At 36.2% G+C, this 27,454-nt stretch overlaps 1 protein-coding gene across 2 annotated transcripts in view; it reads left to right on the top strand.

The window, feature by feature from the left end:
* LOC126717928 (uncharacterized) overlaps window positions 1-26,782 on the top strand; it is a 42,366-nt gene extending 15,584 nt beyond the window's left edge. For both annotated transcript variants that reach the window (XM_050419924.1, XM_050419925.1), the window contains 16 exons: window positions 1,116-1,186; window positions 1,314-1,508; window positions 1,668-1,706; window positions 5,261-5,368; window positions 6,898-6,987; window positions 7,177-7,252; window positions 8,079-8,175; window positions 8,255-8,324; window positions 8,409-8,585; window positions 8,681-8,803; window positions 9,884-9,967; window positions 17,243-17,427; window positions 17,658-17,796; window positions 17,876-17,935; window positions 19,017-19,088; window positions 26,381-26,782. In XM_050419924.1, coding sequence (XP_050275881.1) covers window positions 1,116-1,186; window positions 1,314-1,508; window positions 1,668-1,706; window positions 5,261-5,368; window positions 6,898-6,987; window positions 7,177-7,252; window positions 8,079-8,175; window positions 8,255-8,324; window positions 8,409-8,585; window positions 8,681-8,803; window positions 9,884-9,967; window positions 17,243-17,427; window positions 17,658-17,796; window positions 17,876-17,935; window positions 19,017-19,088; window positions 26,381-26,494 — 1,700 coding nt within the window. In that variant the 3' untranslated portion in view covers window positions 26,495-26,782. The remainder of the gene's footprint in view (window positions 1-1,115; window positions 1,187-1,313; window positions 1,509-1,667; window positions 1,707-5,260; window positions 5,369-6,897; window positions 6,988-7,176; window positions 7,253-8,078; window positions 8,176-8,254; window positions 8,325-8,408; window positions 8,586-8,680; window positions 8,804-9,883; window positions 9,968-17,242; window positions 17,428-17,657; window positions 17,797-17,875; window positions 17,936-19,016; window positions 19,089-26,380) is intronic.
* Window positions 26,783-27,454: the final 672 nt, after the last annotated feature.

Below are 27,454 nucleotides of genomic sequence, written 5' to 3'. Positions count from 1 at the left end.
TTATATAGCTGTTACTCACTTATTTATATAAGTTATAAGTTATAACGCGTTTTTTTTTTTTTAATCCCACTCTTACCGTTAATGTATTTCTTTACTCAGCCTTTTGTTTTGCCTTATAAATTATAATATTTATTATGAATTTAGTGATTTTTGTTTTTGTGTGTCCTGCTATAGTTTTAAATATTGTGTATTATTGTACTACTTTGGGTGTTAGTTTACTTATTTGTAGTTCTTACATTATTTAAATTCTAGACATAAACGTATTTTATGTCTAAAAATATTAAAAAATATGCCTAAATATAAAATATAATTAATTATTTAACCGCCGTGTCGCTGCCGTGTCGTGTCCTTATTTTTCAAAAATTGCCGTATCCCCGTGTCTGTGTCCGTGTCCGTGCAACATAGAGTACAGTTGTCATTCCATTTGTACAAAAGTCCATGTAAAACATATGTTCTATTAGTTTGAAATATGTTGTTTCATTTGAGTTGATGCTTTTCTTGTTGTTTTGTGATATATGAGAAAGGGTTGTTTTTCTCCCTCCGTGGTCTTAAATTTTCTTCCTAGCTTGGGGATTTGTTCTATGGAAGGTGGTCAAATCAACTTGACATTAATCTTGTAGCTTCAGTTGTATTTGAAACGATAATCTCTTACAATTTTTCATCTTGTCTTTGTATTACTCTTCTTAAAATATAGGTGTCCCTGTTAATTTAACCTAATTATCTGTTCTAGCTGTTAATTTGTGGAGGTGCCACACTTTGACTTGCCAAAGGCTTAAATGGTCTGCTTGTGTACTAAGTTTCATGCTTAGTTTTACCTGAATTATTTGTCAATGTAATTTGTACTTATCTGCATTTTAACTTAAAGTTTAGGATTTTTGAGTTTGTTGTATATTATATCTCTGCATGTTTGCTTTAAGAGCTAATTGACCAAAAGGTTGGGTTTCTATTGCTGGTTTGTACAAAAATCTTATAGCAGCAAGTAAGGCATAGAGATGATAACTTCTTGATTTCTTTCAGCATATTAGCCTGTGTATTTACTCATTCTAAAAAAAATGACTAGATTTTTTTTTGGTAAACAAAAAAAAAAAAAAATGACTAGATTTATTCATTCACAGCTAAGGAGATAGAGCATGATAGTGACACTCAGGCAGAAGATTGCTACGTTGCGATGGAGGCTTTATGTGAGGTATATGTGCAGATAAGTTTGACTTCTCGTTTGATATGAACACTCAAACAGGGAAAAATATATAATGTATGTTATAATGATTCAAGAAATGCTCCCTAACCACTTGATGTTTGATTTTTCTTTTCAGGTTTTGAGATCCAAGCAACCTCTCATTGTCTATTTTCCAGACTCTTCTGAATGGTTGTCTAGGGCGGTTCCCAAGTCAAATCGTAAGGAGTTTGTACATAGAGTGCAGGAAATGTTTGACCAATTATCAGGTCCAGTTGTTTTGATCTGTGGGCAGAACAAAGTTGAATCGGGGTCGAAAGAGAAAGAAAAATTTGTAAGTTTCATGAATTTGATGTTGATTAGCAAGTTATATATATTTACAAATGTGTTTGAGGCTGTGTACATAAATGTAAATATCTGTGTGTTGACATTCATTGCCTGTTATAACTTGTGGTCAATTTGTTCTTATATTTTTCTTTATGATGTTCAACAGACAATGATACTTCCGAATTTTGGGCGCCTTGCTAAGCTGGTAATGCTTGCTAACCTTTGAAGGCACTCAACACACATTCTCTAACTAGATAGGTTGTTGACTTTTCATGTTTAACTGTCACTATTGTTATTTTCCTTTTATAGTCTTCATGAAATGTTTTAACTGTTGTTGAAGTTAATATTCTACTGCAAATGCAAGCTTCTTGAATAAGACATTGATAAGATTTGAGGCATGTCTTTGCTCTTATTGTCAAGTAGAAGGGTGAACCTGAGATCAAGGCTAGCTGGAAAGCCCAGATACGGCTAAATGGTTGCCGTACCCGTGTCGGACGCGGACACGGCTACACACGTGTCCAAGACTTTTTATTTTTTTATTTTATTTTATAATAATTCAGATGTGGCCGTGACACGGCATGGATGTGACTGGGACATGGCTCGCGACAATTTTTTTTTTTTTTTAAATTTTTAAAAGGACTTAATTTAAAATAAAAGCCTGAAATGTGCTGTTTGAGGGGCAGAACTTAAAAACAAAACTCCCAAACTAACAAACCTAGTATGGTCACCTGAAGAACAACCCCAGCCCATTGCAGATCTTTTTCTTCTTATTCTTCTTCGCAGATCTTCTTCGTTTTCACAATTCTTCTTCTTCTTTGCCTCTGGTCCTTCCATCTTCCTTTTGTTCTTTTTTGACTTTTCGTTTCTCTTGTTTGGTTTCTCCGCTTGTTTACCATTTATCTATTCTTTTTAGTTTTGTGGGCTTGGGCATGAGACAAAGCATTGGAACTCTCAAACTTATTAAGTCTTGGACCTTCTCCCAAGTCCAATTTGATAGATGAATTAGACACACACACATATTTAACTTGTGCCTTTTATTTCATTATCAAGTCTATATATTACTTTTTTAACTTGTGCCCTTTTTTTCAATTTTATATTCTAATTTCTAAACATCATTTAATAGTTATATATTCACTTTTTTATCCATTAATGCTCTTAAGTTGATATATATATATATATATATTTAACATTATATGAAAAAAAATGCTTAAAAATATATAGAAAATATAAATAAAAATAAATTTAATAATTAATTAATATACGTATCCCTGCCGTACTTGTATCTTACTTTTTCAAAAATTGACGTGTCGCCGTATCGTACTTGTACCCACACTTGCACCCGCATCCGTGTAGGTGCTTCCTAGAAGGCAAGCTGGGAATTAGCTGAAACCTTATAGTTCAAATGCCAATTAATGGACTACTAGACGTCCAGTAGAGAGATTCTCAATGAGGATGTCATTGAAAGTAGAGATTTTTTTTTTTTTGTTTTTTTTTTTAAAGTTAATGTTTTTTTGGCTTAATATTTTCTGAACACTTCTATTAAACAGTTTGGCTGGTTCCAACTATACAAACAAGTTCCCTCTTGGGAATTTGGAATGAATTGCTTTATGAGTTGCAGACTATGATTCCAAAAAGTCCCTTGCAATCACTTTCTTTGGAAGTTATAATGTAACTTCCTTCTGCCTAGACCATTCTATCCATATGCCTTTTTGATGTAGGACAAGCTTGGGAATTTGTCTTACATGTGCTTATGGTGGGTTAGGGTTTAGGGTGATTTGTGGATCTAGGGTTTAAGTTGTAGAAGAAAGAGAGACTTCTTGCTCAAAATTGACTTGGGTTTGATGAGGTTATGGCTATTTGATAGAGAACGTCTGTGAGGTTTTATGGTTTTGATAGATAAGAGGAAGGGTTGACTTGGGATGTAAGAAAGAAGGAAAAGATCGAAGTTTATGGTGTTCAATGTTGTATGAATAGTATCCATGTTCAGTACCACAAGAATGAGAAGAAGAAAAGAGTGAACCCATGTTGGCTGCCTTGTAAGAGTAAGGGGTTCACGGTTAGTGCATACTACCATCTTCTTGTTGGCCATAGTGAGCAGTTTTTCCCTTGGAAAAGCATTTGGAAGCAGAAGATCTCCTCTAGAGTGGCTTTCTTTGTATGGACCGCAACCTTGGGGAAATGTCTGACAATTGACAATTTAAGGAAAAGAAAGGTTTGCATTTTGGATTGGTGTTATATGTGCAAGTGTAATAGTGAAAGTGTTGACCATCTATTCCTTCATTGCCTGGTTGCTTCGGAGTTGTGGGATATGGTTTTTGGTTTATTTGGAGTTTGTTGGGTCATGCCAATGTCTGTTGTCGGGCTTTTTGCTTGCTGGCAAGGTCGTTTTGGTCGCCATCATAATGGAGATATTTGGAAGGTCATTCCTCTTTGTTTGATGTGGTGTATTTGGAAGAAGAGAAATAGTAGGTGTTTTGAAGACATTGAGCGTTCCATGCCTGATCTCAACCTTCTATTTTTCCGAACCTTACTTGACTGGTTCTCTATGTGGAGAAACCAACCATTTTCTTCTATTTTGGATTTACTTGACTTTTGTAATGTTCGTTTTTGATTTGTTCACCCTTGTATACCCCCTGTGTACTTGGGTGTCTCTCTCTTTTTGATATCAATGAATCTTTATTACTTATCAAAAAAAAGAGTGAACAAAAAGAATAAGAACAACGAGGCTAATGTGCTTCAATACTAAAAGCACTCAATATTCTTTTTTATCCACTCCATCTATTCTTTGAGTACATTGAATACAAGTTTATAAGAGTATTGTTTCTTGTGCTTGCATTAGAATTCCTAGTTTGACTAGTAAACTTAAAAGCCACACTCTGATTATTTCGGCGATAATGTTTTCTAGAAAATGAGTCATTTTCCAAAAAGTATTTTCTTTAAAATTATCTCTTTTTCCTATATTTGGTTTCAACTTTAAATGAGTTGAAATTTTTTTTCCTAACTTCCTTTATTTAGCTTGCTGTGAGATAAAGTTTTCCAAAAAAATTTAGTGAAAAACAATCTCTAAAAATAAGCCATACTTTTTCTATTTTTGTTGACCAAAGATAGTTTTTCTTTAATTTATTTTTTCTGAAACTACCAAAACTGGAAAACATGAAAAACTAACTTTACACAACGTTTTCCATCGAAATAAACGAATTGCTAATAAGGTATTAATTAATAAAAGACTAACTTGGACTCAAAGAAATGCAACCTAAGATACTTAGGATCTCCTATAAAATTTGCTCAACTAAATTTACCAAACTACCCTTAATTCCCATGGATGTATGACTTGAAACTTATTATTGTACAGATGATCATGTTTTTATTTATTTGTTGTATAGTTTGCTTCCACTACATTATTTTTATAAGAGTGTCTCCACTTCAATTTATGGATAGTCATTATTGGGAGGCAGATGTTGGTATTCACATTCTCATAGAATGTGTAACGAATCCAGCTGGAGTACCTGGTGTTGGTGGCATGGTATTTTGGCATAATAAAATGTCATGGCTGTAACTTGGAGCTATTTATTGTACTTACACCGATGCTTTTTTGTCTCTTGTATTAGGTGGTGCGCTTCCACCACATTCTTTTTGAAATCCAAGTTATAAATTCTTTTTATTTAATGTGTTGTATCTGTCACTATTACTATTTAATCTTAACTACTTATACTATTGTTCTAATAATTGTTATGAAATTGAATTACTTTTATTTTCCAGCCTCTACCTTTAAAGCGACTTACTGAGGGTCTTAAGGCGACAAAGAGATCTGGTGATAACGAAATATATAAGCTCTTCACTAATGTTTTGTGCATATATCCTCCTAAGGTAAATGTTTGACTTGTTATTTAAAATACTAGAAAATAGGTCATTGTAATATGCTATATAAGTATGATAATGATATTTTGTTACTTATTTCTGCCAATGAGCTTCAGCTCAAATCTCACCTACTCTTGTAAATAACAAGGTAGAAGGTGAGGTTTTTGGTTCATAACTCAGTGTGTGTGTGGCCTGTGTGAGCTTTAGCTCAAATAATACTTTAATTCTTCCAAAGGAATGGGTGGAGGGTGAGGTTAGTGTGTTCAAAGCTCTATTGGGTGCATGTATAATGTACCAATAACAAGGAAAAAACAATAATTTATAGTGTGTAACTGACCAAGAAAAATATATATATATATTTTGTTACTCATTGCTTCCTTGGTTTTCTTTTGGCCTTTCTTTGCATTATCTCACTGGTTGGGTTCTGCTAATTAACATGTATGTCCTACTTTTTCTTATTCATTGTTGCTCTTTTTGGAAGACTTGGCATTACAATTTTTTGTAAGGAAATTAGGATGCAAACAAAGTGATTCTGGTTGCCTCCCGAAATTCTAGTTGGCCAAGTGTTTGTCTAGGTCCAATCTATATTTTGTGGCTCACAACATTGAAATTGTAACATATATCAATTTGGATTATATGATGGAGATACCTGCATGTTGTGTAGACCTGGGATTCATCCTTTATCTGTGTTGGGTTGGTACAAAATATAATATTTGATTGCTCATTGCATCTTAAACAACTGGTAATTAAAGTAGGAGTTGGGTAGGGCATTGGTGGGAGCACTGTGATTATGTAACCAAAGCATGTAGTTCCTTTTTAGGACTTGCTACTTATTATGGGTATAGCCTGCTGAACTCCATTCTAAGTGCGTTCGCAATTTAGCTAGGTTCCTTGGAATTATAAGTATTATTTTTTAAGTTTTGGAAGAAAAAAAATCCAATAATATAATTTGGTGTCAATGGATCAGTTGGGGGGGGGGGGGATATTTGATTGAATTGAGCTTTCTAGTAGTGGCTCAAGCATTTGGTTTTAAAATTTTTAGTTAATTGGGTGTATACTGAAGGCACTTGTTGAAAAAAGAAAAAGAAAGAAAGGTGTGTCTACTTAAGGCATCCATTTTGTGCGATTAGTACTCTTGACAATATATTCAAGTAAAATCACAATTTATGCTTCTGTTTAATTATACATTGTATGGACGGAAGTATAATTATCTACAACCCATTTAGGCTCTTCTTTTGAGGTTGAGCCTTGGTGCGATGGCTAGTGCCTTCCACCAAAAACGGCAGGTCACTTTTGGGAATCAGCCTCTCAAATAAATTGGGGGTAAGGCTGCTTAGCATGATCGCTTTTAGACTCGACAAAAGTGGGAGATTTGTGCACTGGGTATGACCATTGAGGCTCTTATTTCACATCTAAGCCCTCATTTTTCACTTAAAAAATTTTCAATCCAGTTGGTTCATTTAAACAATGCATATAATTTTTTGGGGTTGTAATTTTTTGTGGTTGTCATAATCTTGATCTTTCCTTGCTTTGTGCAGGAGGAGGATCTACTTAGAACATTCCATAAACAGGTTGAAGAAGACAGGAGGATTGTGATAACACGTAGCAATTTAAATGAATTGCATAAGGTATGGAATTAGTTTTGAAGTTTTTTATTTTTTAGGGGGGGCGGGGGGTAATTTTGGATAAATCTTTACTGGTAATGTCTGATGGACTAAGGTGCACTTCTGAATGATGTGATTTTTACAGTGCCCATGTTTTTGATGTTCTTGCACTATTTGATTTTTGTTATTGATTTCTGAAGCTGTGTATTGCAGGTTCTTGAGGAACATGAGCTGTCATGCATGGAACTATTGCATGTAAATACTGATGGTGTGATATTGACAAAAAAGAGTAAGAAACTAGAATGAAGATTCTTTTGTAATTTCTGCTTGTTAAGAAACTGCAGTGGTATTTTCAACCCCAAGGGGTAGCTGGCTGGGGACCACACCTCATGAAGCGGAGGTTACTAGTTTGGATCTCTCCTCCTCCCTCCCCTTGTGGCTACAACTTACACACACACACACACACACAAAACTTTAGTGGTATAATTCCTATTTTCTTAATATCATAGTGTTGTCAAATACTGAAAATAAGTAGATAAATTCATGGTTGTATGGTATAAGATAAAGAATGAATGCACATATGAGAATTAAATGCAGTACCATCCTAAGTACAGCATGCATATCACCTTAAGTCTAGTTTATTGCAAAGTTATAATTACTGTAGGTCTGTAGCATTACAGCATCCAGAATTTACCATTCCAGCCACCAATTCAGTACACTTACCCTGAGGCTGTTTCGGTCTATAATATTGTTTCAGCCTGTTCCAGCTGTTATTTTTTGTATTAGTTTTCTTAATATATATATATATATATATATATGATATATCTCTAAAAAAATAAAGGAACAAAATTTTAAAAAATATAGTTTGATAGGTCTATATGTGCTTTGCACTTGTATGATCATGATAATGGGTTGGAGGTTTGCTTGGAATTTGTTAACTTTCTCTATGTTAAAATGTCTGAATCCCAAAAATCTAGGTGTTGTAACATCCAATGGCTGTATGGCTTGTGATTTAGCTCTGAGGATAACTTCACACGCAGAATGGTTACTGATGTGTTGTTGTCAATTACTAGCCAGTTTTATCTGAAGATCATTATTATCAAATTCATTTGCAGAGGCTGAGAAAGTTGTTGGCTGGGCTAAAAATCATTACTTGTCTTCCTGTAATCTTCCGTTGATAAAAGGGGAAAGATTGTACCTACCTCGTGAAAGGTATAGATTCTTTTCATCGCTAAAAATTATTTGGGTTTCTACAACCTTGAAGTTGATTGTTGTTCTTATGTGCGTGAAGCCTTGAAACTGCGATTTTGAGGTTGAAGGAGCAAGAAGCTATATCTCGAAAGCCCTCACAGAGTTTGAAGGCATGTTTCATCAATTACTATCCAAATAGAAATGTTAAATGGCTTTGTATCTTGTGTACACCTCTAACACATAAATGATGACAGAACATTGCAAAGGATGAGTATGAGAGCAACTTTATTTCAGCTGTGGTGCCCCCGGGTGAAATTGGTGTCAAGTTTGATGATATAGGTGCTCTAGAAGATGTGAAGAAGGCACTGAATGAACTTGTTATTCTTCCAATGAGGAGACCGGAACTGTTTTCCCATGGAAATTTGTTGCGGGTATTGATTTGTTCCTTTTATGCGTTTTGATCAGGGTTGGATGGAATTTGTGGTGTGCTTTTTCCATTATGTGATTTTGTGAATGCTTTTGTTAGCCTTGCAAAGGAATATTACTTTTTGGGCCTCCCGGAACTGGGAAAACCCTTCTTGCCAAGGCGCTTGCAACGGAAGCTGGGGCGAACTTTATCAGCATAACTGGTTCAACTCTTACATCAAAGGTATGCAGAAAAGGAGATGCTACATTATACGAGATTGTTTAGGATCTAAATACTTGCAATGCTTCTTATAATTTTGTAGTATTCCAGTTCCAGTTCATGGCTGTTTCATCCTCCAAGGACTGATGCTATTTTCCTTTTTTTTTTTTTTTGGGCTGTTTTGGCTATTGTGGGATGAATGGAGTAATTAAGTTCATATAACTTGGTTTCATGCTGGCTATAATGAATTTGGATATCCATACAAGCATAGTTGCATATTCTTCTTTCAAATTCCTTGGTATTTGTGTGTGTGTGTGTTTTCCTGTGTTTCTAGTATACTTTTTTTTTTCTTGGCAATGAACAATGGATAAATTTAATTTACATTATCTTCTTTTGCATCCTGAAAAATCTGATTCAGGTTTTAGAACAAAAAGTATTTTTATGAATGACATCATTCACCAAGAGTCTTGTAGTTCAATTGACACCTTCCGTGTTTCTAATGGAAATGTCTAGGGTTCAAATCCCCCCCCTCTCCTCCCCCATAGAATCATTAAAAAATAGAAAAGGAATGGCATCATTCAATGTAACTAGTCTTCTCAGTATTATATCTGCTGAAATGATGAACAATTAGAGGTGCCTCTGCCCATTCCGATGGAATTGTAAATCTGATGGTGTGAATCAAGGTTTTAAAAACCGGACTGGACTGGCTGGTCTGACTGCTTGAACCGGGAATCAGAGGCAAGTACAGTCTGGAAAAAACGGCTAAAACCGGGAACCGGAGGCAAATCTGGTTTTGCCTCCAGTCCGGTTTTTAAAACATTGGTGTGAATTACTGATTTGGAAAATTATTGATTCTTTGATAATTTGTGAGGAAATGCTGTGGAATATTATTTAAACTATGCTGTGTCTTTTTCTGGTTTCATTGTAAGCATTAATCATATTCTTTTATTCTTTCCCTTCTTAAATTATTATTACTAGCTTTAGCCAAAATGGCCCTTGCAACCCCTTATGTATGAGAGAGAGAGAGAGAGAGAGAGAGGGGGGGGGGGTATCTTTCTATTGTGCTCAGGAGATAATTAATTACAAATTTGTTACTTGATACAGTGGTTTGGAGATGCTGAAAAGCTTACCAAGGCTCTCTTCTCCTTTGCTAGCAAGCTTGCTCCTGTCATTATATTTGTTGATGAGGTGAGTTTCTGTTAGGAAATACGTGCAGTTGATGATGAGGTTGGTTTTTGCTATGAAAATATGCAGTAAAACAAACTGGTTGTTTGTGTCACATATCTAAGTATAATTTCTTTATTACTTGGGAGAATTTGGAACATAATTGCTTATGTACATTGTGAACCAAATACTGTCATCCCTTCGATTTTTAGTTTTTCATTTTAGTAACAACAAAATTTGTGCAAAGATGCAACATCACAGAAGAGGATAAACAATATTAAATCAGTTGCATTATCATATAAAGGAATAATTTGTGACCTCCATGAAGGAGCTACATGGGGTCAAAGACACAAACTGCAAAGGTATCCCTTTTTTGATAAGTTGGACTGCAAAGGTATTCCGTGCACCCTATGTTGACCTCAGCAAAGTATTCACTATTCATTACGCAATACTGAACATGAACATGGTGAAGCTGCTAAACCCAAAATTAAGAATTTTTTTTTTTTTTTTTGTTTCTCTGTCCTCCACCTCTCTTTATGCTTAGAATTGTCAATGAAAGGGTCAAACATAATGTAGATTGTTGTAAGACATTTTTTCTTGATATATAAGGCTTCCAGGTCGTTATCCCTGACACTTCATACAGTATCTGTCCTACTCCTGCAACTGAATTCTAAAGTCCAACAACTGTGAAAACTTCCCCATTATATAAAAAATGCACCTGTGGCCTATCTAACTCTAAATCTCAATGAAAACTATGGGAGGGTTTGAGACTTAGCTTTTTAATTGTATTTTTCTGTAAAAATAGTGAATGTTTTTGTCATGAATTTATATTCTCAGTATTATCTTCACATCACCAGTCTCACAAGTCACAACACAGTGCACCTTCTTTTGTATTGTAGAAGTTCTATTTAAACAACTTATTGACATTCCGTAACACATGTTTGAAACCAATATTGATAATTTCGCTAACAAGGCTGTCAGCTAAAATAATGGAAAAACTTCAGAATATGTTTGAATTTTTATTTTTTGAAGTTTCAAAATTACATTTGTTAGAAATGTGGTTAAGTGAATTAATTTAACATTTCTTAATAACTTAAGCTTTTGGGACAATTTGTAATTTAACATGGTATCAGAGTAAGAGATCTTGAGTTTGATCTTTGGCATTACTTTGCCTCTCATTTAAAATGTTAAAATCCCATGTGTTGGAGCCCACTTATTAAGGGGGAGTTTAGGCCCACTGATGTAGGATCTTTAAGAAATTCAGCACTATACTAGGTTTCTTGAAGAATTCTTGAATAAGGATTGATGTTTAAGAGTTTAGGTTAGAAAAGAATGAATATTGATGGCTGTTTTGGGGCTGAAACAGGGGATAAACAGAAAATAACATAAATAAAACTCTAGGCAATCACACCTAGGTCTTCCTAAGCATCACACCTAGGGTTCTTTGGCATCACACCTCGGAGAAGTTTGCATCACACAAACAAGCTTAAAATAAGCTGCTGAGTTTTATTAATAAATCACTATATTCTGAAATAACATGACCACAAAAGAGCCTTTATCCCTTTCCTAGAGGCTATAGTTATCCCTTTCCTAGGACTTGGACTCTAAATAACCCATTTTGAGAATGAATAAGAACACTAACAACAATTAAATATAAGACGTAATAACTCCTAAACCAAATAGGAGGACTCTAAACATAAAATAAGACTCATATGCCTTTGGTACAGCCAATGACAGCCCATTCCAGATTTCTGGAAATTACCAAACAGCCCTTATTCTAATAGAACTTAATTAAATCCTGATCCAGCAGCTTCTCAACCTAAAAGACTCAATACTAATAACTAAAATGACCTATCAAAGGTACTACGAAGGTCCGACATCAAAACTAGACCACAATTCTTTTTTTTTTTTGGATAGGTAATGAAAGAATTTTATTAAGAAAAAACTAGCCAACCCGAGCATATTGGGGATGTACTATGGGGACAAAAATCAAGAACCAAAATTATAACGATCAAGTAAAGCAGGAAGGGAAAAACAAGAAAAATGCAACAAAGCCGCTCTCCAAACAAGGAGAGTATGCAAGAAAAAAGACCTAATCTCTAGCAAGGACTCGCTCACATCCCTCAAAGCATCTAGCATTCCTTTCTCTCCAAATACACCACATCAAGCAATGCGGCACAAGTCTCCAAAAAACAATATCACAATTTTGCCTGAATTTACCTTGCCAAGACTCAAACAACTCAAATACCTTAAGAGGCATAACCCAATTGAGTCCAAACAAACAAAACACCAAAGTCCACAGCTCAGGAGCTATTAGGCAATGAAGCAGAAGGTGATCCACCAACTCCCCACGCCTTTTACACATATAGCATTGATCAAGAACAATAATACTCCTTCTACGAAGGTTATTAGTTATAAGAATCTTACCTAAAGAGGCTGACCATGAAAAGAAAGCCACCCTTGGATGGACATTCGATTGCCACAAAAACCTCCATGGGAAGGAGAGAATAAGAGGGTAGAAAGAAAGATAGAAACTTCTAACCTCAAAACCCTGACTCCTTGCTGGCTTCTAACAAACCTTATCAGGGCCAACCTCCCGCACTTTCGAAGAGTAAAACAATGGCCATAAACCGATCAAAAGAGTCTTCTTCCCAATCTTGCGGTGCATGATGAAATTGAAAATTCCAATGAATCCTCCCACCAGTCCAACACAAAACCTTCGTCATTGAAGAGTCCCTTGCCCTACTAAGGCAAAAAAGATCTGGAAAAGCCTCTTTAAGGGTACAATCCCCACACCATGCATGCTTCCAAAACTTCACTCTAGTACCATCACCTACATCATACTGTAGGAGTTTAAAGAAGTTCAGCCACCCCCTTCTAATAAACCTCCAGAGGCTAACACCATATGCAGTTGTCACCTTTTTCGTTTACCACCCACCCCAATCATCCCCACATTTTGCCTCTATAACCCTTCTCCATAAAGCATCTGTATCTAACCCATACCTCCACAACCACTTGCCTAACAAGGTAGAGTTAAAGCTTCTCAATCGTCTTATACCTAGCCCTCCAACCTGCAATGACTTACAAACCTTAGCCCATTTCACCAGGTGTAACTTAGAATCACCATTAATACTACTCCAAAGAAAATCTCTGTGTAATTTCTCCATGCGATTAGCAACCTTCCCTGATATAGGAAATATGGAAAGGAAATAAGTAGGTAAAGAGGAAAGAGTACTTTTAATAAGAGTTACATTACCCCCCTTAGATAAATAAAGTCTCTTCCACCCTGCTAGTCTTCGTTCCATCTTCTCTAATATTGGGTTCCAGATTGACAACTCCTTGAATTTAGCCTCTAAAGGAAGTCCCAAATATTTCAAAGGAAGGGAAGAATGCCTACAACCTAACAACCCCGCTAACACATCCAGATTACATACCTCACCAACTGGTACCAACTCTCATTTTCCCAAATTAATTCTAAACCCTGAAACATCCTCAAATCTATTTAGAATCCCCCTCAAAGTAACCAACTGATTAGGGTCAGCATCACAAAAAAATAAGGGTGTCATTTACAAATAAAAGACGAGACACCATCATCGATGTACTAGGAGTAGAACCTACAGAGAAGCTCGAAAACTGTCCAGCAGCTATAGCCACATCCAACATACAGCTCAAAGCCTCCAAAACAACATCAAAGAGAAATGGAGATAGAGGATCCCCTTGCCTAATCCCCCTAGAGCTTCCAGAAAAATCCAAAGGACTCCCATTAATCTAAATGGAAAATTTAACGGTAGAAATGCAACGCATAATCCATTTTCTCAACTTTTCTAGAAAACCCACGATGCTGCAACATATACATTAGAAAACCCCAATTCACATGATCATATGCCTTCTCCACATCCAACTTACACAATACCCTTGAATCCCTGTCTTCAATCTACTATCAATACGTTCAGAAGTAATTAACATGGAATCCAAAATTTGTCTACCTTTTACAAATGCATTCTGAGAATCTGAAATGAGCCCATGTGCCACCCTTGAGAACCGATTAGCCAACAGCTTTGAAATAGTCTTGTAAATCCCACCAACTAAATTGATTGGCCTAAAATCCTTGATCTCCATAGCATCTGTCTTTTTAGGAATAAGGGCAAGAAATGTAGTATTAAGACTCTTGTCAAATACAGCTTAGTATTAAAGTTTTGAAAAACTTCCATAATCTCAACTTTCAACACACTCCAACAAGACTGGAAAAAAGCCATGGAAAACCCATCAGGGCTAAGAGCCTTATTGCCATCAAAACCATGGATCATCCCATACACCTCATCCTCATCAATCGACCCATCTAATCAGATAGCATCCTCCTCAGAAATTCTAGAGAATTCCATGTCAAGTACAGGTCTATTAACCACATCTTTAGAATAAAGCTGCCTATAGAAGTGAGAAATAAACTCTGCTATGACATTCAGATCCGAAGACAGCTCTTCATCCACCATAAGCCTATCTGTGGAGTTAAATCTTCTGTGAGAATTGGCTAAACGATGGAAGAATTTAGTATTCCTATCTCCTTCTCTAATACAAAGTACTCTAGATTTTTGCGCTTAACATATTTCTTCCAAAAGAGAAGCTTTTACAAGCTCCCCTCGGATTCTTTCAAAATCTAGCTTCTCCTCCTCCGTTAGACCACGACTTTCCTCAATAGTTTCAAACTTACTAAGATCCTTCCACAACTGTTTTCCTCGTTCTTCTACATTTCCAAACACCTCAACATTCCATTTTTCAAGTCATTTTTCAACAATTTTAATTTATTTGCCAACACAAAACTTGGAGCACCTTGAAAATGATAGGAATCCCACTAGAAACGCACCCTTTTCACAAAGCCTTCATCCTTAAGCGGTTAAGCCACATGTTCTCAAATCTAAACGGCCTCCTACCCTTATGCTGGAAGGATCCACCCTCTAGGACAATCGGAAAGTGATCTGATAAAAGCCTAGACATTCTTCTTTGGCACACAGTAGGAAACTTAGCCTCCCAATCTGCAGAGAACAAAAATTCTGTTCAACCGCGCCTTCGACTCAATTTCCCTAGAATTAAGACCAGGTAAAATTTGCTCCTTCTATGGGGATATCAATAAGACCTTCCTTAGAAATAAAATCAAAGAACTCACACATAGCAGCAGTAAAAATAGTGGAACCACATGTTCGGAAGGAAATCTTATCGCATTAAAGTCACCTCCCATACACCAAGGAACATTCCACCAACTGCTTAATCCAAACAATTCCTCCCATAACAGCCTTCTATCACTCACTGAGTTAGGACCATACACTCCAGTAAATGCCCAAACAAATTGGTCAACCACACTTTTAAATTTACAAGACACCGAAAAGCTTCCCACTGCCTCCTCCACTTTATCCACAACCCGCTTGTCCCACATCAGCAACACCCTTTCAGAAGCTCCACAAGAACCTAAATATGACCAGTCAACATGTTGGCCACCCCACAAACTGCGAATCACAGCTCTGGTTATCAACTCCAATATAGTTTCTTGAAGACAAACAATATTAGGCCTCCAATTTCTAATCAGGTTTCTAACCTGAAGCCTTTTATCCCACTCATTCAACCCCCTAACGTTCCAAGAAATAATCTTCAAATTCATTGATGTACCACAACAGTCCTCTCACTACTGACACTCTTTAACTTAGCTTACCCATATTCAACGTTCAAAAAGCTCATTAAATTCTTTAGTTCCCGCTGGCCCATCTGCCTTGATGAAACCAGCTTCTTCTGACTACCTACCTCCTGCTGTTGCTTATTTTTATTTATTTATTTATTTTTTCTGGCCTCTTAAGTCCCCATGGGTTTCCTAAATGCCTTAATCCTTTTAGTTACCCACAGTGATAATTGATTGCTATCAACATTCTCCTTACACCTAAGATCCGTCCCAGAATTACACTCAATTTCCAACGAAATTTCTGTGACCAAAGGTACCACAACTAATGGCTCCCTACCTCTCTCCCAAGTCATCAACCTTTCATCAAATTCCCATAGCTCATCCTCCAACCCATTAACAACAGTCAAAGAATCAACCACCTTATCACGCTTGTCTGCCCAGCTAACAATTTTCCTTTTCGTGACAAAACAATTATCACCTGGACCAGCTTCTCCCTCCGTGACTGAGCAATCTGACTTGCTATCTAGAGACTGGTAAAACGACAGTGGAATCACTATCTGCTTACCATCTCTCAGTTGTAACATCCATTCTTTAGAATTACCCCATGATTTATCCAAATCTCCAACCAATTCCTTAATAGTGTGACAGCTGCGATGGACCCCCTCGAATGAAGAAAACTTTGGAAGATCAACACCAAAAAAATCCATACCTTCCTTTCCTCTTTCCCAGCCACCACCGCATCCAAAATCGGCTCGATGGGTGCTGATGCCACCACTATAGCTCTTGAATCATTGTATATTTAATCTTCTTTTTCCTTGAGCTCTTCCTTGTGCTCATCACCCACACATGAGGGGAAGTGTTAGAATTGTGGTGAAGTGATTAAATTCACCATTTCCTAAAGGTTTAAACTTTTGGGACAACCGATAATTTAACACTACTTATATATCAAAGCTCACATTTCAGAAAAGTTAAAAGAGCACGAGTAATCCTCCTTAACCCCCCCCCCCCCCCCCCCCCCAAAAAAAAAAAAAAAAAAAATACGAGATGGAGAACAAGAAATACTTTATTAAGAAATGAATGAAGGGAAGGATGTTGAACAACCCTTTCTTTACTACTTTAGGGGGATAAAATTTCCCTATAAAATGCTTTTGCAGAATCGCCCCCTCTTCCCCCAAACCCCGAGTTTTTTAATTTACTCTTAATATATCTAGGAAACTAATCAATTTGATGTTTTAAAACATTTTGGTAGTTTTTGGTTAATTGTGGAAGTTATCTTACGATTATGATTTTATTAAAATTTAACATGTAGTGAAAGAAGTACATGTTAAATATACTTTTAACATGTAGTGAAAGATGTGTGTAAATCTGCTTCTAATTTTTCCCCTCAGGCTCTTCTATCTGGATTTGTGGATGATAATTCATCAATATTCTGTTCAAGATTTTTCTTCTCTTTTTGGTTCTCTTTTTTGCCCATTTGGAGGGCATCTCTGACGAAATATAAATGGGTTTTTGCTTTGTTCTGATGATACAATGTTACATTAATTACCCAAAATTGAATCCTTGTTTAATATGTTATGGTTATTTTTGTTTGTCTTTGCAAATTGCTTCTTTAAGATGTTAAATTTTGTTTGTAGGTTGACAGTCTGCTTGGTGCTCGTGGTGGTTCCTTTGAGCATGAGGCCACTAGAAGAATGAGAAACGAGTTTATGGCAGCTTGGGATGGATTGAGGTCAAAAGATAGCCAAAAAATCCTCATTCTTGGTGCCACAAACCGGCCTTTTGACCTTGATGATGCTGTCATTCGTCGCTTACCAAGAAGGTAACATTTCTTAGTAAAAATGCACATTGAGATTTAAGGACTTTAGATGGTTAGTTTTTTTTTTTTGTCATTTGTCAAAATCATCATATGCTCTGCATATAAGCCACACATGCTTTTTTTTGCTCCATTTTAATGCTAATGACCCTTGAATTTGGGAAAGAGATGATGTAATTAAAAACAGAACAAAATAAACAGTATTGCCAAATGAGTTATGTTTGGTTGCTCTTTAGGATATACGTGGACTTACCAGATGCTGAAAATCGTATGAAGATTTTGAGAATATTTCTTTCACAAGAGATTCTAGAACCTGATTTTTCATTTGAACAACTTGCTTATGCAACTGAAGGATATTCCGGTAGTGATTTGAAGGTAATGCGCTGATGCTGAATGTCTTTCTGAAATTTCTAAATGTGATTGTTTCATACCTAATCATCTTTTCCCCCCACAGAATCTCTGTATTGCTGCAGCATATAGACCTGTCCAAGAACTTTTAGAAGAAGAAAAAAAGGTAGGTGAGATGTTATCTCAAGTAAGGTCTTAAGATTCAACTTACATTCTCATTTCCATCAGTATTTGGGGCCAGGCACACCTCAGAACTGCATGTCAGGATGAACCTTACAGTTTAGAAATACGTCATTCATGAATTTCTGTTAATGAAAGTATAAAATCTAATATATATGTTGGGTTTTATGTGTAAAAAAGATGAAAGTGTTCTAGTTGCTTGTGAAAACTGACAAGAAGCTGAGTGTGGGGAACAACATATGAAATTTTAGGACAATTGATTAGAGAAGTCAGCCTCATTATGTTCATCCAAATTTCTTTCACCCTCTCTCTCTCAGATGGATATGGCTTCCCTAGTATATTCCCAAACTTTAATCAAACGTGTTTGCTTTCCTTTTCTTTTCTTCTGCGTCTTGCACTTGTGTAGTACTCAGATGTTGATATTATCATTTAATCATTGTTATGCTGGAAACAAGATAGATATCTTTGAATAGTCAGTGTTGCTATCTAGTTGAAGAGCTTTTGCTGTACCATGATACATATAGACTAATCTCTTTTTAAAATCTAATCAAATCAGGGCCAATTGAATTCTAGCTCAATTGGTAACTTCTTTGGTAAGAATAGGGTGGAGAATTTTGGGTTCAAGATCCATATGTATGTGTGTGACTTACTAATGAAAGAAGTGATCAGATAGTGCATGAATGTTTCTCCTCCCCCCTCCCCCAACTTTTTTTTTCTTCCTTGAACTATTTTATTTTGGTCTCTGTTGAATAGAAGCAACAATTTTTTGTAGTATGTGCATTTGGTTGTGTTATCCTGTGAGGTGGTTTAAAGTCCATCTTAGATCTTATACTTGGATAGTGACATGACTGGTGAAGCCTCTCAAACCACACCATGTCATTGGCTCCATCTGGCTGTCTGAATTACCATTTAGACAATTCTGAACCCACAATCTGGCACTTTACTACTCACAAGAAACTGTTCTGGTTCCCTTTTGCTGCTTACATTTATCATTAGTTCCAATGTATTACAATCTTCATTCTAATTTTGTTATGTTTTCTTTTGGCATCTGTTTAATTGTTTTATAGGGAAGCAAAAGCAATGTAGCTCCAGCCATACGAGCACTTAGTTTGGATGATTTGATTCAGTCAAAAGCCAAGGTAGGAAATTTAAAATATGAACTGTATTTTTATTATTGGATAAGTGTTCAGCTTGACTGCATAAGATTATTCATCATGGCTATTTCACTTGGAATTAAGTCATGCTCATAATTATCTTTTAGGAGTTATTTTATTGTAGTTATCTAGTCTTATGAAGATAATGATTCATCATAGAATTATGGACACGGCAATTAATTGATTTATATTTATTTTTAGGTATATTTAAATATTTTTGTACATAATTTATGCTTATCTTAAGTTTTAACATTAAGCAACAACAATAATATGCTTGAAAACATATCTAAAATTAATTTAAAGGCTAAACAACAAACAAGTACAATGACATTATAAAATGTTGTCTCAAATACAAACCAAGAGTTCAAATAAACAAACACCCATAAGGTGTTGTTTAAAGTACAAACAAAGAGTTCAAAGCTTCAAATAAACTACATTCAACATCAAAAAAAAAGAAAAAGAAAAAGAAAAAAAAAAGACAAGCCTTTTACCTCCAACTCAGGCTCATCTAGTGATAAAAATGCAATCTCAAGCAATCTAGCTCCTCCAAATGGCTCATCCCAAGAATCACCACCATTGTCCCACTTATGAGATTTTCCTTTATTGTACTCCTCCCTCTTTCTTGAAAGAAGTCGAATATTAGAATGAACATATACTAAATCTTCAGCACGTCTAGGACTAATTCTGTTCCTCTTCAAACAATGAATAAAGCTATATGTACTCCAATTCCTCTCGGTGCATGATGACGAACAAGGTTGTCCAAGAAGCTTTACAACTATGCTTTGAAGCATAGGTAATGAGGACCCATGGACTAACCACCAAAGCAATGTATCTGAGTTATATCTTTCTTCCATGGACTTACTTTTCCGTCGCGACTTTAATGACTGGGAGTTGGGGAGATTTTACTCTTTCTTTGAGCATATTTCCTGCAAAATACCAAGGGGAGAGGGCGATGATATCCTGATTTGATAATTGAATTGTAGTGGTGTTTTTGATGTGCGCTGTTTTTATAACTCTTTATTGAAGCCCCTTTTGTTTCTTTCCCTTGATGGAGCATTTGGTGTGTTAAGGTACATAAAAGGGTGTCTTTCTTTTTATGGACAACTGCTAGGGATGGTATTCTCACAGTAGATAACCTTTTTTTTGATAGGTAATAAAGATATATATTCAAGAACACTACCCTATGCAGAAAAACATAAGGCAGCGAGAAAAATACAAAGGGAAAAGAAAAAGATTAAAGATAACGAAAGGAAAAGATACTAAGTACACAGGAGAGAGCTAAAGAATATAGGGAGAGAATCACTAGAGGTGAGTCCCCAAGCCCTATACCAGTCAAACAGAGTGCCACTGAAAGTGGCCAATAGTTGGTCATCCGACCTTTCCATGTACTCAAATGTCCTCCTATTACGCTCCCTCAAACGTCCTCCTATTACGCTCCCTCCTATTACACATGCTTCCCAGGCCAATTCCACCAACCGGATAGAGTATCCACAATTGATCTTGGCAAGACCCAAGAAAACCCAAAAGATCTAAACACCAAACTCCACAGCCAATAAGCCTTTCCACAATGTAGTAACAAATGATCCGTCGTCTCCCCATTACTACGGCACATGATACACCAGTCAACAAGAACCAACCCTCTACCCCTCAAATTATCACCTGTAAGGATCCTATCCCATACAGCAGTCCACACAAAGAAGGAAACACGTCGAGGAGCCTTAACCTTCCTAACACTTTTCCAAGGAAAAATAATGGTTAAAGGGCTTCTCAACTTATTGTAAAACGAACGAATACCAAAGTCCCCATTCTTTGTCAACTTCCATTGCATATGATCTTTGTTCTCTATAGGAGGAAGATTTGAGCCCAAGGTATGGAGAAAATCATCCACACCACCCATTTTCCAATCATTTGGTCTCCGAATAAAATGAACATCCCAACTTCTCCGCTCCTCTAACCCCAACCGCTCAAGAGAAGAGGCCACCGATGCCTCTTTATTGGATGCAATCCCATACACCCTCGGAAAAGTCAATTGAAGTGGAGAATCCCCACATCATTAATTTGTCCAGAGCTTCACTCTATCCCCCACCCCTACCTCAAAGCGAATATTCTTGCTAAAATCCTCCCATCCCATACGAATACTTCTCCACAAGCCACACCCATGCACCCCTCTACCTAGCTTGGACGTCCATCCCCCCATTCTTCCCCAAACTTGAGAGCTACAACCCTTCTCCAAAGCCTTGTCTCCTTAATCCCAAACTGCCATAACCACTTCCCTAGTAAGGCTTTATTAAAAGTAATTAATTTCCTTCTAACCCACCATTTATCAAAGGTGTACACACCTTGTCCCAACCCACCAAATGTAACTTGGAGTTCCCCCACAAGAAATCCCTTTGCAACCTTTCAATTTTATTAGTCACATGCGTTGGGATGGTAAAAAGAGACAAATAATAAGTGGGGAGGCTAGATAATGTGCTTTTAAGCAACGTTAGTCTTCATCCTTTTGACAAATACAACTTCTTCCAATTGGCCAACTACGCTCAATTTTCTCTAAGATAGGATTCCAAACAGTAGGGGACTTGTGGGGCGCCCCCAATGGCATACCAAGATAGGTCATAGGCAAAGACCCAATCTGGCATCCCAAAATCTTTGCCAGGACATGGACATTAGGAACCTTCCCAATGGGAACCATCTCACTCTTCAGCGCATTAACCTTTAAGCTTGTCATTGCGTGGAAATAAAGAAGAAGCATCCGAACATGTAGAATCTGCTCCTCAACAGCATCGCAAAACAAAATCGTATCATCTGCGAACAAAAGATGTGAGACACAAACCACTCCCCCCCGTCTACCATCGGCCCTAAAGCCTCGAAACAAACCAGCCCCTTTAGCTCTTTTCAACATCTTACTGAAGACCTCCATCATAACCAGAAACAATATGGGGGATAGTGGGTCCCCTTGTCTTAAGCCCCTTGAGCTCCCAAAAAAATCAGCTAGAGACCCATTAAACAAGACAGAGAATTGGGTTGTAGATATGCAAGTGCGGATCCACTTACACCACCTCACACCAAAACCCATTCTCTTCAACAAATCAAGAAGAGCCTCCCAGTTTGTTAAGAAGAACTTGTCTCTTGTAATTGGTGTTTCCTATGTCGGTGTGATGAGGAAACTGTGGATCATCTTTTGATCCATTGCAAGTTCGCTCATGCTTTGTGGAGTGAAGTCTTTCTTATGTTTGAGGTTCTGTGGGTGGTGCTAAATACAATTTACTCTTCTAATGTCTGGAATAGGGTTCTAGCGTGTCTTATGTGGTTAATTTGGAAGAACGCAATACCCGAACATTTGACAATATTGAGAGACCTATTGATCTATTGAAGTCTTTGCTAGTTAGGACTTTGTTTGAGTGGTCTTGTATTTGGGGTTTTACGCATTGTATTTCCATGTCTCGTTTCCTTATTTCTGTTAGCTCTTCCCTTTGATTTGGTTGTATTTGATTCAAGTGTAGTGAGTTTAGTATCGTAAACACATTGTACTTTTCTTATCAATAAAACTCTTATTACCTATCAAAAAAAAAAAAAAAAAAAATATCATCATAGGACATATGTCCTGAAAATAAACCAAACTTTGCATGCACTTCTTTCTATCTTCCATATCTGGGAAATATCTTTTTAAGGACTTATTTCTCTCATCAGAAATGTCACGATCCTTATGTGGAGGAACACGACCTTTACCCTCAACAATCCATTGATTAGTATAATACCTAGTAAAAAATAAGTATATAAGTAGTAATAATAAAAATGACTTTATTGATTTCAAAAGGAAGAAAAGAAAATTAGAATGGAAAGAAATCTTACTTAGGATTCAAGGAGTGAGCAAGGCAATGAAGAGGTTTGCAATTTTTGTTCCGCCTATCAATGAGTACATTGTATGCCACATCATTAAATATACACTACGCATGTTCTTGCTTGCCTTCAAACCGGTATATTTCTTTCTTCACTTGTTCTATCATTGAATCTTGCATTTCATACACCTCATGAAGAATGGCTTTATCCTTGTCGACCACTCGAAGCATCTCATAAATAGGTCCTGTGAATCGAAGAATATAGTCAACCTTGTCCCACCATATTCCATCCAAAATATATTCTCACAGTTTGAGCTTTTCCAATATCATCTTCTCTATAAGATGTCCATAGCTCACTAATGACCCTGTTTTGAAGACCTTTTCTTATGAGTTTCAATCTTTTTTAAGCATGTTATTGAAGCAAATCGTGTATCAGCAACATCAAGTAATTTCAAAGGGGAAAATTCATTAAAAATTGCCAATCTCATTGAATGATTCATGATGAAACCACGAATGAAAGATGCCTTATCAGCACACTTCGTAATCAATTGACATTCATTATATGTGAACTCATTATGAAGAGAGTATTTGGCTGCACATATAATCTTCAAAGTTAGATTGAGGGTATGCACAACACATGGTGACCAAAATATAGTGGGATATTCAGCTTCAACAATAGATCCTGTAGACTTCAAAACAGGTGCACTGTCAGTAATGATTTGAACAACATTGTGACGCCCAACCTCAGCTGTGACCTCTAGAAACAAGTTTGAAATGTAGTGCTTGCATTTGTACTCTTTTAAGAACATTGGCTCTTTTTCTGATGTATCCAAAAAATTGATGAGTGGTCTTTGGGGATCCGTCCACCCATCACTTATTATGCTTAAACTCTTTTCTTTCCAAGTTTCTTTAATTGTCCCCAACAACTTGTCCCCTCCCTTTTTTGCAAGAGTGTAGTTCTTAATTTATAGTAACCCAGAGGAGCATAGCCCGCTAAATTATTATTAGCGGCATATTTAATCATCTCAATAAAATATGGGTTTTAGCCAAATGAAAGGGTAACCCAGCATAATAAAATGTCCTAGCAACAAGACTATCTATATGGTCTTGGCATTGATTGTTAAAGCCCTTTCCAAAGGATGATTCCCCCCAGTCAATTTTCTTTTTTGAAATGGTTGACTTGTACCTATAATACTGTCAGTAGGAATCTGACTATGACCAGTGAGTAAAGGTACTAACTTAGGCTTCTTCCTCTGATCAGCCTCTTGGCTTTCATCTTCTATTTGATGCATCTCTGCAAGACACTCAGTTGAAACCTTATAGCATACTTTTACTCCATATTTTTGGTTCTTTAACAAATGTGCTCTCACCCTAGAATAAGACCCCTTGAAAACATCTCTACAGTAATTACAACTAAAAACAGCGTTTCCACCACCACCACCAACTGCTTTATCCAATATAGTAACAAATCTCCATAGAGGAAACTTTGTTTCTTCATCTGACTGAAATTGATTATTGGCAAATTTGTCGGACATTTTATGGGTATTCATTTTACCTACAAATTTCATGAACAATAAATATATAAATTATATAACAGTATAACAGAAACAAGTGTGCAACAGTATCACAGTGGCTAAACAAAAAATATTATGTTTATTATTTATATCACTATATCAATATATTACAGGCCACAGGCTGCAACAATGCAAATATATATCCTAAAAAATTCCAAAGTCAAAAGGTAACTCAAGTCAAAACAACCAATATGTAATAACATAACTAAGGCCTAAGGGGGCAGTAAGGCTAAAAGCCCAGGCCACTGGGCAAGTGAGCAAGTGAGAAGCATAATGAAAAGATAAGAAAAAAAAAATTGCGATTTTGATTCAGAACAGAGGTGAGGCAAGGGAGAGAGAGTGAGAGTTTGAGAGACTTATCGGCAAGAAGGGGGAGGAGGAGCTCTGGCATCGACGATCGACAAAGACGAAAGAGAGAGAGAGAGAGAGTGGCAATCTATGGTTGGGAGTGGGACTTCATTGTTGTGAAGTGCGAATAGAGGCAGAGCTGAAAACGAAAGTGAGAGTAGAGACTGACTAAGTGAGAAAATTAGGGCTTTTAACTCAGCTGGGCCGATCAGCGGTGGGAAATTTGCCAGGTGTCAAGATCTTCTCTCTTTTTTTTTTTTTTTTCCCCCTTCTCCCTTGTCCGATGGGTGCTCACTGTATCTTGAACGTATCCCATGCATATTCAAGCAGAGTATCAGAATAGCTAAATATAGAATCATAATCAACCTATATTGTAGAATGCAACCTCAATGATTTAAGACCAAATGCTTTTTGCCTTGGTAACCATTCAGTAAGTTTGTCAGCTTGAGTTGGGTTAAATGGCAAAGTAGCATCATCACCATCTTCAAATAAGGTATTTACTGGTAGCACCACTAGTAGCTGTTGTCATAGCAACCATATGGCAAGCTTTTGAATGATTGATTTTAACTGTTGGTGGCATAACTTCAGGATTCTCTTATTATCCCAACTGTTCAAAGCAAATATTCATAATTATTTGAGATATCGTACTGTCAAAGGTAGCTTTTCTTTTTTGCATGAATAGTGGAATAAAGACTGGGCTATTTGCTGGATCGCTAAATAAATGGCAAAATCAGATGAATTTTAACTAGCATTAAATAAAGTGCATAAGGTGTGGACCACCATATTTTAATGCTTTTGCTGTATGTTCCTATCATTGGTTGATTTTTCTGCTGATTGCCAAAAATGATTGAGAATTAATTAGGTGGATAGAGCATGGCCAGAATGGTGTCTCTTGCTTTTATGCAGAACAATGAGTGAAATAAGGATATCCTTGATCATTTGTGTCCTGTCTCCTTCCTGCTCACAAGTAGAATCTGCCTTCTTATTCACTCTTCTGAAGTACTTTTTTAAGGTTATATAAAAGTGTTCTTGAGAAATTATTCATTCCATGAATTCTTATGTCAATGTAAAGCCCCATGCGGAGAGTGTGGATCTCCATGTTTCAAAAATGTCTTCCTTGTGTTGAAGCAAATGCCAGTATAGTTCTCTTGTGTTGCTATTACTAGATAAAAAACTCCTCTCTTTATATGATCTTTTGAAGTTGATATTACCTAAGTCGAGTCAGACCTGCATTACTAGTTAATCTCTCTCTCGTTCTCTTTTGGAGTTTTACTAATTTGGGCTTTGCTGTACTTCGGATTAAAGTTGTCTTAAAAAAAAAAAAACAAAATTTGCCTATGAATATTCTTAAGATGACTAACTTAGCTATTCTTATGGAATAAGCCGCTCAATTTTTTTCTTCAATTTTTTTTGTTTTGTTTTGTTTAATTCACACAACTCAATTCAGCATCAACGTGGTTTCTGTAAATGGCATTATCATTGCTGAAACATTAAATTGGTCTCCTATTCTATTGTATAGGTTGGGCCGTCAGTTGCGTATGATGCTGCAAGCATGAATGAACTAAGGAAGTGGAACGAGCAATATGGAGAAGGAGGAAGTCGGAGAAAATCACCATTTGGTTTCGGAAACTAATTTAATGTGTTCTATTAATTTAATCTTGAAGAAAAAAAGTCCTAATTCTGTTATTGATGTATTCCAAATAGGAAATCTCTCTTTTTCATCCTTTTTGAGCGGATGAGAAAGGACATTTTGCAATGTCATGTAATGTAGTAGTGTTATAGAAATAGAATAATTTTCTTCCCTTTTCTTTTCCTTTCAATTTTTTTCCCAGTTCTAGCTACGGCATGTATATAAGTGCTAAAATCACACAAATTTTCTTTAGTTTTATGATAAGCTATTTAAAGGATTGAACAGCCTCAATCCCGGATTGTGATTGTGGAAGTTTAAATGGTCCTAGGCAAAAAGGCTGAAGTCAGTGTCAATTAAACTCAAGGGTTGCGCTCTTTGTGGGACGTACCCAACACCCACCGGCACAAGCTGTCAACTGTTGAATTGGATGAAATCAACTTGAATGGGAATTCTTCTAAGAGTACAATATGGAGTCCAAATCTTCTATCTCACTTTTCTTGCTTTACTATATACTTCATAAATAAAAATGTCATATGTCCATCTATTTTATTAAATGTTAAATATATGCCTTCTATTATTTCAATTACCTAAATACGATGGGTTATTTATTTATTTATTTTAGGAAATTGAAATAATAGAAGGTATAAATTTATCATTTAATAAAATAGATGGACGTGTGGCATGTTTTTATTTGTGGAGTATATAGTGGAGTAGGAATAGGAAGAGTGAGACAAAAGACTTGGACTTTACAATATGTTTGACAACTTCTTTTACAATTGCTGATATAGCTTGTGATTAATACATAATAATCGAGGTGTTATTAATAGGTTGCAGTTGAAAGTGCTGTTCCACTTATAACTTGCCTTATCAATTTGTGAAAATGTTATAAAAAAATTTTGTGCCTAACATTTTACTCTTATATGTTACAATTTGATGTAACATCAACTCCTTAATTTATTGTGT

The sequence above is a fragment of the Quercus robur genome, chromosome 3, assembly GCF_932294415.1.
Source record: "Quercus robur chromosome 3, dhQueRobu3.1, whole genome shotgun sequence".
NCBI lineage: Eukaryota > Viridiplantae > Streptophyta > Magnoliopsida > Fagales > Fagaceae > Quercus > Quercus robur.
This window is presented reverse-complemented; position numbering and strand designations above follow the sequence as displayed.